Consider the following 18,405-nt stretch of genomic DNA (forward strand, 5'->3'; position numbering starts at 1 on the left):
AAATGTTTGGGCTGATATATGCAAATAAAGTGTTATTTTCATCAGCAAAAATACTCTAATTGATATTCAAAATTCATCATTTGATAAAGAATCCATTGATATCAAGTTATTCAAATTACTAATATCTCTAGGATAATTTATCACTTATATATGTCTTTTTAATTAACTTTTCATTGTTGCTTCAACAGTATACTGCTCATTGTCAAACTATATAAAAGTATAAGTATGACCCATTACTGTTTACTTCCTGCCAAATAAACATCAGATTATAATTGTATTCAAGTTCAATTCCATTTCAGACTCATTAAATCTACTATATATAATTTGATAATGCCTAAAATCTGTAATTTTTGACAAAACATATCCTTGCTCCCACCTATTTGTTGAAATTACTGTGTTTGTCTTGCAGCTTTGTTGGACATTCCCTAGGAAACATCATAGTTAGATCTGTGGTGTCAAGACCTAAGTTGGCTCACCTTGTGCCTAAACTGCACACGTTCCTCTCTCTATCAGGGCCCCACCTGGGCACTCTCTACAACAGCAGTGGTTTAGTAAACATGGGTAGGTGTACTGCAACGAAACCTCTAACTTTACAATAGTCACTAGCATCTCAACATACCGTATTTTCCCTAATGAGGGCGCCGGGCGCGGGTAAATGACTGAGGGGGGCGCGGTTATTTGAGACCATTTTTAGATGTTTTTTTCCGAAACAGACTATAGTCATCTTGCTTTTAGTTTCGTATTTTTCTGAAACTTATGATAACCAACTTTCGTTTTGAAGTCAAGTAAGTATTGAAATTACATAATAATGAAGAAATGTATGCACTAGAAGTATTAAACATTGGTTAAATATGTCTGTTTCACGGAATTTTTGTATTTCATGCTAGCCTGTTTGTTTACCTTGCGTACACAAAATGGCGGACGGTGCTTTCGATCGCTACTTTCGTTTTGTGGCAGATGGGGAATACCGACAAGAGCACACAATAAAATGCTTATAAATGATAATATTACTGTTAGTTAGGAACCTTTATCATAGATATACAGTAAGTATTCATAAAAACCTGTACAGACATCGCTAAAATGTTGATGCCAGTTAGTCTTCATCCATACACGTGTGTGGGACATTCAAGTGACACGTTTTGTTTTGAACATGGCGTTCTAGCTATTTCTATGTGTAAATACTTGGCAAGTTATTCAGTGCAATAAATTTATTGTTTATACAAGCTGATTAGATATCTGTTAGGCATCAGATTGATGTAAAACTATATTTCATTAGCGTCTGCAGAGATAAATCGTCACAATCTGGCACAAAAATTGTATGAAATTAGTTGATTTTTTTTCAGCAAAAAACGTGGGGGCGCGCCCTTATTAGAGGAGGCGCTCTTAATAGGGAAAATACGGTATTCCACAGAATTTGCTAATTCCACTATCATTGTTGTTAACTTAACTAACAATTTTGTATCCATCACATTGAAGCGAGTGGAGTCAGGTTTTTAGGTTAACCGAGACAAAGTCTCAAGTGATCTATTGTAATGGCTTTTTATCCGTCATCGTCCGTCGTGTAACAATAAACAAATTACATTTTTGGACTTCTCCTTCAAAACCACTGAACCACATTTGTTGAAATTTTGCATAAAACCTTCAATGGCCAAAGGTCAACCAAAATCTTGAATTATATATATATGGTCCCAGCCCCCTAAATGGATGGGGCCAAAAGGGGTCAAATAGTATGCAACTTCAAAAATCTTCTTCTGAATTGGAAATGGTAGAATCAAATAACCAAAAGTCTTAAGGTCATTTACAAAAATTGTGAATTATATGACCCTATGGTCTAGAGTTTTCCCCTGGGGAGGGGAGTCAATTTACTATAGTGTATGTAAGGAAAATAGAATCAGCAAATATACTACATCAAAAAGTTTTGATACTTGTATACTTAATTGAAATGATTAGTACTACATTTGTTCTGGATCAGAATCTCATGTTGAACCAATTAGCCATAAGAACCAATTTCAAAACACAATATTATAGGAAGTATTAAAATACATTATAACATGTATCTGTGAGGTATTCTGAATTTTATGATACAGTACATAATTAATTTATTATCTCCCTCAAATTCACAGCTAGTGTTTGTCATGCTTATACAGAAACATCTGTTAACATTATTTTTTGTTGTCTATACTTCCAGGGATGTGGTTTATGCAGAAGTGGAAGAAATCTGGATCACTGTTACAACTTTCTCTCAAAGATCACAATGATCCTCGTCAATCATTCCTGTACAAACTCAGTCAGAAGGCTGGTAAGTCTTTACTCATTAATAAATAAGATGTGTTCGCTGTTGACAGGGAGTTGGAAGTGTAAATGTATTCAATATCTAGCAGTAAAATGATAAGGTGTGTTTGCTAGAGTGTTGTCGGGGAGTTGGAAGGAGCTGTCACTAAATGTATTCAATATCTAGCAGTAAAACAGTATTCTTAAATATTTCCTGTTGGATAGATTGTTTAAAAGGTCACTAAACACAACCAGTAGAGTAATGGTAGTGATGTTTGATTAACAACCTATCTTTGCTAGATAGAAGTGACCAGCTAGTCAATTACGCCCACCACACTACTAGTGGTGAGTGTGTTGGAGTAAATATTTATCTATTTGGTATATTCATTTTGACATTGGTTTGGATAATAATTAACAACCAACTAAAAGAATATAATGCAAAAAAGAAATCTGAAAATATTTTCTCCATATAATATTATTGTGAAAAGAGATTATACTGTTATACTGTAAAAAGGCAGCCAAATGATATACTATTTAAGTGATGTTTGCAAAAAATGCTTCAACAAATGTAAAATGTTCTCTGATATGGTGTTTTAGGTTTGGAAATGTTCCGCCATGTACTGCTGGTGGGATCCTCTCAGGATCGCTATGTACCTTACCATTCCTCTAGGATAGAGATGTGCAAAGCAGCTCAGAGAGAAAGCTCAGGAATGGGTAAGTGGTCGTTGTAAGGTCACAGTAGGTCGTTGTAAGGTCACACAGAGAAAGCTCAGGAATGGGTAAGTGGTCGTTGTAAGGTCCCAGTAGAGAAAGCTCAGGAATGGGTAAGTGGTGGTTGTAAGGTCCCAGTAGAGAAAGCTCAGGAATGGGTAAGTGGTGGTTGTAAGGTCCCAGTAGAGAAAGCTCAGGAATGGGTAAGTGGTCGTTGTAAGGTCCCAGTAGAGAAAGCTCAGGAATGGGTAAGTGGTGGTTGTAAGGTCCCAGTAGAGAAAGCTCAGGAATGGGTAAGTGGTCGTTGTAAGGTCACAGTAGAGAAAGCTCAGGAATGGGTAAGTGGTCGTTGTAAGGTCCCAGTAGAGAAAGCTCAGGAATGGGTAAGTGGTCGTTGTAAGGTCCCAGTAGAGAAAGCTCAGGAATGGGTAAGTGGTCGTTGTAAGGTCACAGTATAGAAAGCTCAGGAATGGGTAAGTGGTTGTTGTAAGGTCACAGTAGAGAAAGCTAAGGAATAGGTGAGTGGTTGTAAGGTCACAGTAGAGAAAGCTCAGGAATGGATAAGTGGTGGTTGTAAGGTTACAGCAGAGAAAGCTCGGGAATGGGTAAGTGGTTGTTGTAAGGTTACAGCAGAGAAAGCTTAGGAATGGGTAAGTGGTTGTTGTAATGTTACAGCAGAGAAAACTCAGGAATGGGTAAGTGGTCGTTGTAATGTTACAGCAGAGAAAACTCGGGAATGGGTAAGTGGTTGTTGTAAGGTTACAGCAGAGAAAGCTCAGGAATGGGTAAGTGGTTGTTGTAAGGTTACAGTATAGAAAGCTCAGGAATGGGTAAGTGGTCGTTGTAAGGTTACAGTAGAGAAAGCTCAGGAATGGGTAAGTAGTACGTTGTAAGGTAACAGTAGAGAAAGCTCAGGAATGGGTAAGTGGTGGTTGTAAGGTTACAGCAGAGAAAGCTCAGGAATGGGTAAGTGGTTGTTGTAAGGTCACAGTATAGAAAGCTCAGGAATGGGTAAGTGGTCGTTGTAAGGTTACAGTATAGAAAGCTCAGGAATGGGTAAGTGGTCGTTGTAAGGTCACAGTATAGAAAGCTCAGGAATGGGTAAGTGGTCGTTGTAAGGTCACAGTAGAGAAAGCTCAGGAATGGGTAAGTGGTCGTTGTAAGGTTACAGTATAGAAAGCTCAGGAATGGGTAAGTGGTCGTTGTAAGGTTACAGTATAGAAAACTCAGGAATGGGTAAGTGGTCGTTGTAAGGTCACAGTATAGAAAACTCAGGAATGGGTAAGTGGTCGTTGTAAGGTCACAGTAAAGAAAGCTCAGGAATGGGTAAGTGGTCGTTGTAAGATTACAGTATAGAAAGCTCTGGAATGGGTAAGTGGTCATTGTAAGGTCACAGTATAGAAAACTCGGGAATGGGTAAGTGGTCGTTGTAAGATGTGACACTATAGAAAGCTCGAGAATGGGTGGTACATATTGTGATGTTGGGATCCTTCAGTCACATGTCTTATTTTGTTTTTCCCTTTTGTGTCTCATCACACAGGTTTGACTGTATAAAATTGTACAATGTTAATAAACTAAAAGATGTATGGTTGTGTGATTAAACCAGTGTCATTCTGAGTGGAAAGGAATAGATTTATCAGAATACAATGTATAGAATTCTTAGAATTTGTATTATTGTTTAAATAGTTTAATTAAACAGTTAATTGATTGTGTGTTTTTACAGGTGCTATATATAGTGAGATGGTGGCCAACATCCTGACTCCAATAGTGAACAACCCTAAGTGTAAACTCATTCGCTATGACGTCTTTCATGCCCTCACCAACACAGCAAACACAATCATTGGAAGGGCTGCTCACATCGCTGTTCTTGACTCCGAAATGTTCATTGAAAAATTCATGACTGTTACTGGTTTGCAATATTTTAAATAGATTCATATGTTTTTATCCTATTCTACATCATAACTTTTGTATCTAAACTCTGTTTTAGAATTCAATTAAATTCCAGTGTAGTATTCTGAGATTTCAATTGCCCGACTTAATCCAGATCAATTTCAGATGGGTCATATAGGCTAAAATCATTAAATAACTTTTGGTAATTGACTAGCCCTATATCCAATACTCCAATATTATACTGCCACCACAGGCATATGGCTCTATAGACATCTTCTCTATATATGTAATACTGTGTATAGGTCTGTAACTCGGCTGGCCAGAAAACACTACCCAATTTTAGTAAAAGTATGATTATTAACAAACTGTATAAGATGTGACAATGGGAATACTTTCAATCAACAGCCAGATAATTTATCTTTAATATGGTATATGATAAAATATATATTGTGCCGTATAAATATCACTAGGTATCCAGAAACATCGGAAAACAGACAGATTTCAACTGGTCGGACACTGTGGTGTCCTCCAATAAACACGCCAGGGCTCTAATGGATAGCTCACAAACCACTGTTTGTCAACACTTCAGCTTCATAAGCATGAAAGTTTGGTAGAAAACAAACTTACTGGTTAGTTAGTTCATGTCTAAATACCATCCATTTACCCAATGTAGCCCTTTAAAATTTCTGATTGAAAAATGTATGTCTGTAGCCACCATGTTTGTATGTGTGTAGTACATTTGTTTTCTCGGTGTTGATTGGTTCTCGAAGATTAATTGACCAAAACAAATGTACTACACACATACTAACATGGGGCTGGAGACATGTGTTTTTCAATAGGAAATTTCAAAGGGCTGTATTGAGCAAATGGATGGTATATAGATATACATGTACACTAACGTATGTGGAAGTTTCTTTTCTACATAACCACAGTGTCCTACCAGTTGAAATCTGTCTATTTTTTATGTTTCTGGATACCTAGTGACATTTATACGGCATGGTTTATATTGTATTAAATTAAAGATAAATTATCTGACTGTGAATTGAGAGTATTCCCATTACTACATATTATACAATTTGTTAATTATCATACTTCTTCTGAATTTGGGTAGTGTTTTATGGCCAACAGAGTTATAGACCTTGACACAGTATTACATTTATATAGAGAGAAAAATGTCAATAGAGTCAATTGCCTATGGCACCACCTTTTGTCCAGTGCCAATTTTTGTTCGTTGGGCTTCTTGGTGAGTTCATGACTTATTTCCCACAATCAATATGCCACATGAATTACCCACAATAAAGTCTAACAGAAGAATAAGTTATTTCACATTTCTTTGGTTTATTGTTCTTGAATCAACTTTAAAAATCATAAATGAGTTATACAGATAAATATTTTTTCATCCAAAATTCATCATTGTTCACCAATATTAACATGACCTGAGTGAAGGGCCTCAAATAAATTGTATGATGTACTTATTGAAGTTATTATCTGATTTGTCCTTTATCAGTGATATAACATGAGTTTTACTCAAAACATGCTATATAAATGTAGTACTTAAATCCACTAATATGATAAATGATAAACTAAGATGTGAATAAACTAATATATCTATATCCTTTGTGTGAGACACTTGGATCAATCAACTTAAAATGATTGTCATATGACTATTAACACCCTTGAGATCTCTTGTTTTAATTTTACCCAAATTTTAGATGTTTTGATATTGATACCACACATTAGTCCTGACTGACATCAAGATACTGCTGGGTGCATGGCCCAATCTTTGTGACATTCTGTATCCTAACTCAGGTGACCATTAAGTAGTTAGGCGCTTTAGCATCTTGTTTGTTACTTGAACATGATGGTGTCATTCTGATTAAGACTACTTTGATGTGATGTGAAATATTGTGAATAATATGCAAGTTCTACATGAATGAATCTCACTGTTATCATAGAACATTTTGTTTGTTGAGGTAACATGTTGTAGAAGAGTTCTCTCCCTTCTGACAATCAGTTGGTACTAAAATTTTGTTTAACCTGTTTAATAAAATTTTAGCATATTTCCAGAATTCCTTTTATTAAAATGACGGCAAACATTTTTTATTTTCGTTGTTTAGAAAGCATTATTACCATAGTGCAATAATAATTTTGAGTAAATACGTTTTTGAGAAACTGTTGAATTCAGATTTAATTTAGATTTACTGTACAATACATGAGATGTCCTCAATATTTTGTCCTATCTTGTAATTTCCTTTACTGGCATAATATAATAGCAGGGTTTAGGTAGGCATTTAAATAATAAACTATAATTAAAGGTTGATATAAATGTATATGTGGCTAGGACTGATCTGGGTTGATCAGCAGCAACCAAATAATTCAATTCCATGCAAATCTGCTACACTTAAAATGCTTTCTTTAATATTCTTTTATAACCGTGCAATTAAATGATTGTTGGACCAGCACTATCACAACTGATCATACCAGTACTATTTATATTTAATTTTCATGTACTATTTATATTTAATTTTTCTGAAAACTAAATTGTGTTTTTCTTTGACAATGATCTGAAAGGGTTTTTTGTTTTGTTTTGTATTTTGATTTTTTTTTTTAAGTTTTGACCCACATGTGTGATTTCTTAAAATGTAACTGCATTGATTTTTTTGTCATATCAATTTTATTTGCAACTACATGTTCATGTTCATGAATTAATTGTGTGATATTTTGAAAATTGAAGTTCATGTGTTTGGTTTCTAATTGATATGCATACATTTGTTTCTTTCCATTAATATGACAAGAATTCCTTTCCCAGATACAGTGAACACCACTTATAATGTATCATCCTCTCATAATGATTTCCAACTACTGACCCAAAATATCCCAAGACATGAACTTTAGCTTGGAGTTTCAATTCTTGTTATAGCAGATATCTTGTTGTGTATAGAATTTCTGTATATATTATTGTCTGATAATGAAGCATAAAACTGTCTAAAGTTATAGTAATTAATTATATATAAGATGAATATGTATCCAATGTTATGTGATAAGAGTATGTAATATAGTAGTAGGCCTGAGATGGTAATATTACTTAATGTGTATCACGCAGTGAGATATTTTAGCTCACCTGGGCTGTTGAGCTTATGCCATTGCGCAGCGTCCATTGTCCGGTGATCTGTCTGTTGTCCATCTGTTAACATTTCCATTAAATCGTTTTAATTAATGAGCGTTCTCCATGGCTTGTAACCAAATTTGGCCAAAAACATCCTTGGGGTAAAAGTTTGTATAAATCTTTGCTCTGAATCCCCGTCCCTGGAACATATGAGCAGCAGGGCCCATTAGGGGAAATAGAGTTGTGCATGTAATACTAAGCCTATAACAATAACATTTCTTGACATACCAGGTGATTGATACAGGTCCTCTGGGCCTCTTTTTGTGTTGCCTGCAACGCAAGGGCGACACTTAGGTATCACTATGTCGGCGATGGCATCGGTGTCGGTGTCGTCGGTGGTCTTTTCCGGGAAATTGTTTCCGTGTGATAACTTAAATATTTATTGTTCGATTCCAACCAAATTTGGTATATTGCTTTATATCAATGAGATCTCATATGAGTTAAATAAAGGTCAAAATCTGTCAATATTTACAAGAGTTACGGGACTTTGAAATATTCAAAACAGATAAATCCATGGTATCGGCTTGATAACTTTAGTATTTATTGTCCGATTTCAACCAAATTTAGTATATTGCTTTATTTCAATGAGATCTCGGATGAGTTTGGTAATGGTCAAAATCTGTTAATATTTGCAAGAGTTACGGGACTTTAAAATTGTCAAATCAGATAAATCCATGGTTTCCGCTCGATAACTTAAATATTTATTGATAATTTGATAACTTCATCTAATTATTAACAATATCTTCAACTGTAAATAATTATTTTTGAGATGATGTGCATGCGACACATCCACTTCGATGGAATTCTTGTTAATAGGTTGATTACCAGTAATTCATTCACCCATGAAAATTCATGATGAACTGTTGAAGCCTTTGAAATAGATGAGTTCAGTTGTGCATTTAAATGACTTTTTTAGGTCACCTAAGACAAAGTCTCTAGTGATCTATTCTAATCGCTTTTTGTCCGTCGTCGTGCGTCGTGTGTCCGTAAACAATTTACATTTTTGACTTCTTCTCAAAAATGGCTGAAGCCATTTCGATGAAATTTTGCACTAACTTTCAAAGGCATAAGGCCGATTAAAATTAGGAATTATATGACCCCCACTCCCCAGGGGGTTGTGGGAGGGGTCAAAAGGGGTAAAATTGGCTAAAGTTTCAAAAATCTTCTACTCTACTCACAGATGTGGTAGAATCAAATACTCTTCATAGAAAGAAAGGTCTCAAGGCCCTCTACAAAAATTGTGAATTATATGACCCTGGGGTTTCAGGTTTCCGCCTGGGGAGGGGGTTAGGTTTACTTTAGTTTATATAGGGAAATTACATTTTTGAGCATTATTTGGTCATTTGTAATAGGAAATAAGTCAAATGTTGTCAGAATTATCCCTATGAGATGGCCATTGAATGATATTAACAAATTTTCCATGACTGACCACCAGGGGCCTAAGGGGCAGGGCCAAAATGGGTCAAATAGGCTAAAACTGCAAAAATCTTCTTCTGAAATTCTGGAACTGGTAGAATCAAATACTCTTCATAGATAGAAAGGTCTTAAGGCCCTTTACAAAAATTGTGAATTTCATGGCCCTGGGATCTCGGAGTTGCCCCTGAGGATGGAGTCAAATTTACTATAGTTTATATCGAAAAAACACATATATGAACATTATTTGCTTATTTTTCATAGGAAAATAGTCAAACTGGGTTAGAATTATTGGCCTGAAATAGCATTTTACCACCATATCCATAGTGGTCCTGGCTGACCCCCAGGGGCACGAGGGGCAGGGCAAAAATGGGTCAAAATGGATAACATTTCAAAAAAATTTCAATTGAATTCACAGATTTGATGGAACTAGATACTCTTCATAGATTAAAAAGTCAAATTTATAAAATCACTGGCTGACTTCAAGTGCCTGATGGGCCAATATATAGTGTTTATATGTCTTTGTTTCACTCTGTATCTGAACTCAGGTGACCGTTAAGGCCCATGGGCTTCTTGTCATTATACCCTACTTCAATGAAGTGGCTATGATGGAATATGTCAGTCCGTCATCTGCAAGTGTTGTCTGGACAGCCCTCCAACTTGACAAATTCAATGACACTCTTTAACACTAGTGTTGAGGAGCATGTTAAGATGTGCAAGAAGGCTTTATTTTGGTTACCGTTAGAGATTTTGAAAAAAATGACCAGCCAATAATTTATTTATCTTTTGATCGATTTTGTTCACACTTTACAGGCTGTAACGTTGAAGAGTTTTGAATGATGACAAATACAATGGTTGTAGTTTTCAAGCCATCATGCAGATGTCATTTGGTAAAACAAATATAATCGAGATTTGTGTATGGATAACCGGTCAGGATATTTGGTCCTATTTTCAAAAGTGATGATGTCTTTTGGTTGTCATGGTCTCCAATGAGGGGTAGCAGGGGTATTAGTTAGCCATTGGCTTATAGTTGTTATTATTTATTTGGTTACTGAGGTATGTATTATGTAGTCCACCCTATCTAGTCCCTTTTAACACTAGTGTCTAATATTTTTGTAGAGATTTGCACCATGTCCATTAATTGGTGCTATATATTGTATACTGTGTCTGTTCAACAATTCATCTTCATATAATGAATTCCAAAGACTAAAAACATTCAAACATATATATGTGTTATAATTTACTTCATAGATATTTTTATAAACATGATATCATATAATAATTTTGAAAATAATGAACCTATCATTTCTGTATACCATTTTGAACACATCAAACAGTTCCTTTGTGGAAATCTTGTATGTGTTTCACCAATGCCGCGAGCCCCTTTAAAGTGTAATATGAGTGGGACTACATATATGAACCACACTCATTTAATTGTATCACACATTTTACTCAACAAAGTGCCCTTAAAGGTACAGTCAAACCTGTATTAAGTGACCACCCAAGGGACTGAAAAACTTACTGCGAGCACTGTCTTATACAGGTGTGGTATAATCCAGGTACAGTCAAATGATATGACTAATAAGAGATACAAAGATTTATATATATACACATGTACTCAAATGCCATTACTAGAATATTTGCCAGAATATACATACATGTATGCTTACTGTATGTAAACATGGGTTTCATTATCATGAAAAAGCACATGACTAGCTAAAAAGAAGCTCAGTCATTAGGTGTAAAGTTTTAGCTCATCTTGTCTGAATGTGCTGGTAAGTTAATGCGTCATCATCCATCTGTCAATATTTCTGCGAGTTTCCTTGGGAGGGCCATAAACTGACTGTATTAGGCAGTTTATTTAAGGTGGCCACTAGCATATGTTTAACTAGTAGAAAGGGTTGAAAACAACAAAATATTAATTTTGTTCTTCAATCAATTTTGCTAACAGGCATTCAAATTAGATTTTCTTATATTCAGTTAATCGAGTTGTAACAATGTGGTTTATTATTTTGTAGTGCTAATGATAATGATGAATGAGATTCTCTTTATTGTTGTTGGTTTTTTCCTTTTTACTATTGGTTATCTTTTTACCCATACAAATGTATTTAATTGACTCGTATGTATTTTATATTCTCTTGAATCTGTTGTTAGAGTTGTCGGACATTGTATTAACGACAGGTTGTCTAATTTTTTTTTTTTCATTTCTTTAATGTGTTTATTTACTTGCATTAGAATCATAAATGTTTACTTACTAAGATTTAAATTATTACCTTTCCAAGAATGATCATTTTCTTTATCGGGCACCTATGGCATTATAAAGAAGTTGTTTGTTGATGGACGACAATATGGGCAACAGATACAAATGCAGTAACGCATACTCTCATCTTGGTCCTTTGATTACATGCCTGCTGGGCCTGGTCTGAAGGAACAAGGTGAGTGTATGCGTTACTGCAGTGTCCGTCTCGGCTTTCATATATTCACCCATCAACAATCTACTTTTTTGGATGGAACACATATTGGAGAGATGCAGTCCCTCTTGTTTAGTTCAATTGTGAAGTTTTCATGATTATGGAATAATATTATTATCATCAAACTTTTCATTAAGATAAATGTGCCAGTAATTTGCAAACAGGTGAATCAATTTCTTGCCATCTGATGAGTTTTGTTTGTAGGAAGGAATTTGTCCCACATTTAGATTTGGCTAATATTTGTTGCAATGATATTTCAATACTGTAAAGTAACTCTTTTGCGGCAACTAGATTTCGGAATTTTCATTTTAAAACAAGTTAATAAGATTAACATTTAATTGATGGATTTAAAAGATTGATTAAAATTTCTATCAATATAAATGATGTAGATAATATATCATGGAAATGAATTTTTCGCAAAATTACTTTGATCATGAAATTTGTGAAAATAAAACACATGCGAAAGGTAGTTGATTTCAGTAGCACTAACTCCTGTCTTGGACAGGTCAGCCCTAATATCTCAAAACAAAGAGCGCAGACTTACCAGGTAAGTCAAAACTTACTTAAGTCACCACCCTAATAATATGCACTAGTAACTTTCGTAACAAAAATATCACTCATGAGTCCTATTTGAACTCTTATGTTTGTTTTGAGAAATTGGGGTCTGATCAGACATGTTTATCAAAATTTGACAAAATTTGTCAGAAATCGGGCTGGATACATTGACGCTCAAGTACATACTGTACCCATAACCTCATGAAGTCCAAGTCTAAGTCAGAATAATCAAGTTTTAAGTCTGTTAAACAATTATTTGACATCAAAAGAATTTTTTGAATTTAATTAGACAGGCATTCATAGACAAACATGAGATTTTTAGGTTTTAATGTACTAACAGTTACAGTAATTTTAGATCAGTTATATTTTCTGCCTCAAATAATTTACCAGATTTTATGAAAATAAGAATGAGCTGTATAAAAATTACAGGATATGTATTTTACTACGTGTTGTTCAAGACACAAAAAGGTGTATTAGGTGACCTTGTCCTTCTAATTTCTCCTTAAAATTCTATCAGCCAGCTGCATTATTAATAGATGAGGTACGTAATTTTGTAGATGCGCATAATGCTGTTTTATTTTTGGACGTAGTACAGAGGTTCTATTTTTGTGGAATGTTTTTTAATAACAGTATAAAGGTTGATAATTAATTTTCTTGTGTACATAAAAACTAATGGTTCATATATATATATATATATATTAAATACAGATTAATATAATTATGTAAATCAATTATACATTTCACATGAATATGTAAATTGATTGTACAGCTTCACATGATTATGTAAAAAAAATTGATTGTACAGTTCACATGAATATGTAAATTAACTGTAAAGTTCACATGAATATGTAAATTAACTGTAAAGTTCACATGAATATGTGAAAAAGTATCTGTAGTACAAGTTCACAAAGTATTTATTAAAAATTATTATTTCATGAGTCCTAGCAAGTTCAGTATGTACTCGTGTGACTATTATTGAACAAGCACTATTTCTTTTGATATTTATATTTCTTTGCTGATATATTCAGAATTATTACTGTCCCTTTATACACATTATTATTGATAAACTGAAAAACAACACAGTTATGTTAGAATGAGAAATACTTCAAATGTGTTTAATGTAATAAAATTGATGGAAAACTTCTTGTGCCAATACAAGATTTTTCTCGGTGTCTTGATTCCTAAAATTGTAGCTTTGGAACATTTATAATAGAAAAACTGTCTTTCTCACAACATTATACCCACATGGAAGGTAGTTTAATTGATATATAAAGTAGAAATGAAATGTTAAGCATAAATGTATTGGACTTGTGGTATTGTACAAGGAAATCTGTGATGCCTTTAGCTGATTTATACTGCACTTAGAACGATAGCATTCTCCAATTTTTTCATATCTAATACAACAATTTTGAGGTAGTAAAATGATGTGGTAATTGGGGATTATTAGTCCCACCTTCTGGTGATTATGATGTCATACTATCACACCAAAAATATAACTTCATCATCAATGAAAGGTGGGACTTATTGTTCTCAACCCATGATGATATACTGGAGACAACTGTATTGGCATTAAATTTTAGGTTTTGGGTCATATCAACATTTAAATGACAACACATATGTAATTGATTTGACTAGGTAAACTCGAGCTCTGTTGTTACGAGTGATTGGAGGTATTTCTGAGGCTTGCTTAGGTTTGATTTATACCTGGTATATGGTGACTAGGCTTCCTACATATTGTACATGTTTGTATGTAATAAATACTCAAAACTCAAATACATGCTTTATTTCATTGCTTAGTAAAAACTAATATGTCACAGAAAAAAGTGATTAGATTAGTGGTGACTGGATAGTGGGACAACCAGATTAGTGGTGATTGGCTAGTGGCACAACGAGATTAGTGGTGACTGGATAGTGGCACAACCAGGTTAGTGGTGACTGGATAATGGCACAACCAGATTAGTGGTGACTGGATAGTGAGGCAACCAGGTTAGTGGTGACTTGATAGTGGGTCAACCAGATTAGTGGTGACTGGATAGTGGGTCAACCAGGTTAGTGGTGACTGATAAGTGGGTCAACCAGGTAAGTGGTGACTGGATAGTGGGTGAACCAGGTTAGTGGTGACTGGATAGTGGAACAACCAGGTTAGTGGTGACTGGATAGTGGGTCAACCAGGTTAGTGGTGACTGGATAGTGGGTCAACCAGGTTAGTGGTGACTGGATAGTGGGACAACCAGGTTAGTGGTGACTGGATAGTGGGTCAACCAGGTTAGTGGTGACTGGATAGTGGCACAACCAGATTAGTGGTGACTGGATAGTGGGTCAACCAGATTAGTGGTGACTGGATAGTGGGTCAACCAGGTTAGTGGTGACTGATTAGTGGGTCAACCAGGTAAGTGGTGACTGGATAGTGGGTGAACCAGGTTAGTGGTAACTGGATAGTGGGACAACCAGGTTAGTGGTGATTGGATAGTGGTTCAACCAGATTAGTGGTGACTTGATAAGTGGGTCAACCAGGTAAGTGGTGACTGGATAGTGGGACAATCAGGTTAGTGGTGACTGGATAGTGGGTCAACCGGGTTAGTGGTGACTGGATAGTGGGTCAACCAGATTAGTGGTGACTGGATAGTGGGTCAACCAGATTAATGGTGACTGGATAGTGACACAACCAGATTTGTGGTGACTGGATTGTGGCACAACAAGATTAGTGGTGACTGGATAATGGCACAACCAGGTTAGTGGTGACTGGATAATGGCACAACCAGATTAGTGGTGACTGGATAGTGAGGCAACCTGGTTAGTGGTGACTTGATAGTGGGTCGACCAGATTAGTGGTGACTGGATAGTGGGTCAACCAGGTTAGTGGTGACTGATTAGTGGGTCAACCAGGTAAGTGGTGACTGGATAGTGGGTGAACCAGTTTAGTGGTGACTGGATAGTGGGTGAACCAGGTTAGTGGTGACTGGATAGTGGGTGAACCAGATTAGTGGTGACTGGATAGTGGCACAACCAGGTTAGTGGTGACTGGATAGTGGCACAACCAAATTAGTGGTGACTAGATAGTAGCACAACCAGATTAGTGGTAACTGGATAGTGGGGCAACCAGGTTAGTACTTACTGGATAGTGAGACATCTAGATAAGTGGTGACTTGATAGTGGCACAACCAGATTAGCAGTGACTTGATAGTGGAACAACCAGATTAGTGGTGACTGGATAGTGGAACAACAAGATAAGTGGTGACTGGATAGTGAAACCAGGTTAGTGGTTACTGGATAGTGGGACAAACAGATGAGTTGTGACTGGACAGTGGGACAATCAGATTAGTGGTGACTGGATAGTGGGACAACCAGATAAATGGTGACTGGATAGTGGAATAACCAGATTAGTGGTGACTGGATAGTGGAATAACCAGATTAGTGGTGACTGGATAGTGGGACAATCAGATTAGTGGTGACTGGATAGTGGGACAATCAGATAAGTGGTGACTGGATAGTGGGACAACCAGATAAATGGTGACTGGATAGTGGGACAACCAGATTAGTGGTGACTGGATAGTGGGACAATCAGATTAGTGGTGACTGGATAGTGGGACAACCAGATAAATGGTGACTGGATAGTGGGACAACCAGATTAGTGGTGACTGTATAGTGGGACAACCAGATTAATGGTGACTGGATAGTGGGACAATCCAATTAGTGGTGACTGGATAGTGGGACAACCAGATTAGTGGTGACTGGATAGTGGGACAACCAGATAAATGGTGACTGGATAGTGGTGCAACCAGATAAGTGGTGACTGGATAGTGGCACAACCAGATTTGTGGTGACTGGATAGTGGCACCACCAGGTTAGTGGTGGCTGGATAGTGGTACAACCATGTTAGTGGTGACTGGATAGTGGGCTACCAGATAAGTGGTGATTGGATAGTGGGGCAGAAATAGTAACAAATAGAAATGGGGTTTGTCTTATTGTTTATAAACAAAAGATAGACATTATGAACATTAGCAAACTCGCCTGCTGTGGGAATCTCAGTAAGGGCCATATTATATGGGTCTGAGAACCAAAAGGAAACTTGGCAAACTCAGGTAATCATCTCATATACATTACATTGGTAAGTGACATAATTATTACAAAGGTTATACACCAGGCTCATGACAGAAAATTAAGCAACAATCTTTTATATAAAAAATATAATTTATTAGAATTACAGATTTATAATATGTCAGCAGTACAAAAGTACAAATATTACAGAGCAAAGATTTAGCATACAAATATTTGGCATCAAATGTTTTTGTTTATGAAATGTTCTGTCAAGTAAAATAAAATGATCATAAAAAATTCTTTAAAATTATATAATTGATTTTTCTATGGACACAGTGAGATCGCTGAAGTCAGTGTGTGATGTCTCGTCCTCACCAACAAACATAGTAACATGGGGAATATAAGAGGAACGCAATTGCAAACTCTGTAGCAAACCAGGAAATGTAGAACATATCCTGTCTTTATGCTCTGTTACATGTGCAATTAAGACAAGAACCTGCCTTCGTAGGGCATTGTTAACTTATTGACAATAACCTGCTTTTGTGGGGCACTGTTAACTAAGAGACAAGAACCTGCCTTCGTAGGGCATTGTTAACTTATTGACAATAACCTGCTTTTGTGGGGCACTGTTAACTAAGAGACAAGAACCTGCCTTCGTAGGGCATTGTTAACTTATTGACAATAACCTGCTTTTGTGGGGCACTGTTAACTAAGAGACAAGAACCTGCCTTTGTAGGGCATTGTTAACTTATTGACAAGAACCTGCCTTTGTGGGGCACTGTTAACTAAGAGACAAGAACCTGCCTTCGTAGGGCACTGTTAACTAAGAGACAAGAACCTGACCCTTCGTGGGGCACTGTTAACTAAGAGACAAGAACCTGCCTTTGTGGGGCACTGTTAACTAAGAGACAAGAACCTGCCTTCGTAGGGCACTGTTAACTAAGAGACAAGAACCTGCCTTCGTAGGGCACTGTTAACTAAGAGACAAGAGAACCTGCCTTCGTAGGGCTAAGAGACAAGAACCTGCCTTCGTGGGACCCTGTTAACTAAGAGACAAGAACCTGACCCTTCGTGGGGCACTGTTAACTAAGAGACAAGAACCTGCCTTCGTAGGGCACTGTTAACTAAGAGACAAGAACCTGCCTTTGTGGGGCCCTGTTAACTAAGAGACAAGAACCTGACCCTTCGTGGGGCCCTGTCAACTAAGACGAAATCTCCCTATGTGACAGTCTATTTTATATAGGGAATTTGTATTCCCTACATTTTCCCGACATTTTAGATAACCAATCATTGTAATGAAATCATGGATAAACATCTGAAAATCATATCTAAAAATACAGAGCAACTTATATTGGGTTTGTATCCCTTCAAACAAAGCATGCAGAGTATGAATTTGATAACGCATAACTATCGATGACATTTGACCCATTTTACTTTGCAGCTGACATAATTATCAAAGTTGTCACAAAACATGGAATATTGAGAGTTATATGCCTCTTATTGCTGGACTGTTTGATTCATGAAAATTCTTATTAAGAAATGTATAACAACATGTAACAGTATGCCCTTAATGGATATCACATCTTATATTTACAGTAGAACACATTTATAACAAATCTCTACAGACCAACACAATCATTTTGTTATAAACATAGTTCGTTATACACTTATAACATACCTCTTTTAGGAACATTGATATGGAATGAAAATTACTTCGTTATAACTATGAATCTGTTGAAAGATGGTTCATTATAAACGTGTTTTATTGTATAGGCAAAAGGTTTATTTTATGACTTATATATTTTCATTCCATTTTTACAGTACAGTCACAATGTCATCAGAAATCATGCATATAAATATCCAGAAACTCAACTTAATTGCGATTTTCAG

The 18,405-nt window shown here is 36.0% G+C and overlaps 1 protein-coding gene and 1 long non-coding RNA gene across 2 annotated transcripts in view; one reads left to right on the forward strand and one right to left on the reverse strand.

Annotated features, from left to right (window-relative positions):
- LOC138326397 (protein FAM135A-like) overlaps nt 1-14,250 on the forward strand; it is a 44,595-nt gene extending 30,345 nt beyond the window's left edge. The window contains exons 16-19 of the mRNA XM_069272508.1: nt 350-561; nt 2,189-2,299; nt 2,869-2,985; nt 4,706-14,250. Of these exons, the coding sequence (XP_069128609.1) occupies nt 350-561; nt 2,189-2,299; nt 2,869-2,985; nt 4,706-4,911 (646 nt within the window). The 3' untranslated portion in view covers nt 4,912-14,250. The remainder of the gene's footprint in view (nt 1-349; nt 562-2,188; nt 2,300-2,868; nt 2,986-4,705) is intronic.
- Nucleotides 14,251-16,658: 2,408 nt separating this feature from the next.
- On the reverse strand, nt 16,659-18,404 carry LOC138325343 (uncharacterized). The gene is made up of 2 exons (XR_011208768.1): nt 17,539-18,404; nt 16,659-17,469 (listed from the first exon to the last, which is right to left on the reverse strand). It is a non-coding gene; the product is annotated as an uncharacterized lncRNA (long non-coding RNA).
- Nucleotide 18,405: the final 1 nt, after the last annotated feature.

This window comes from Argopecten irradians, chromosome 6 (assembly GCF_041381155.1).
Source record: "Argopecten irradians isolate NY chromosome 6, Ai_NY, whole genome shotgun sequence".
NCBI lineage: Eukaryota > Metazoa > Mollusca > Bivalvia > Pectinida > Pectinidae > Argopecten > Argopecten irradians.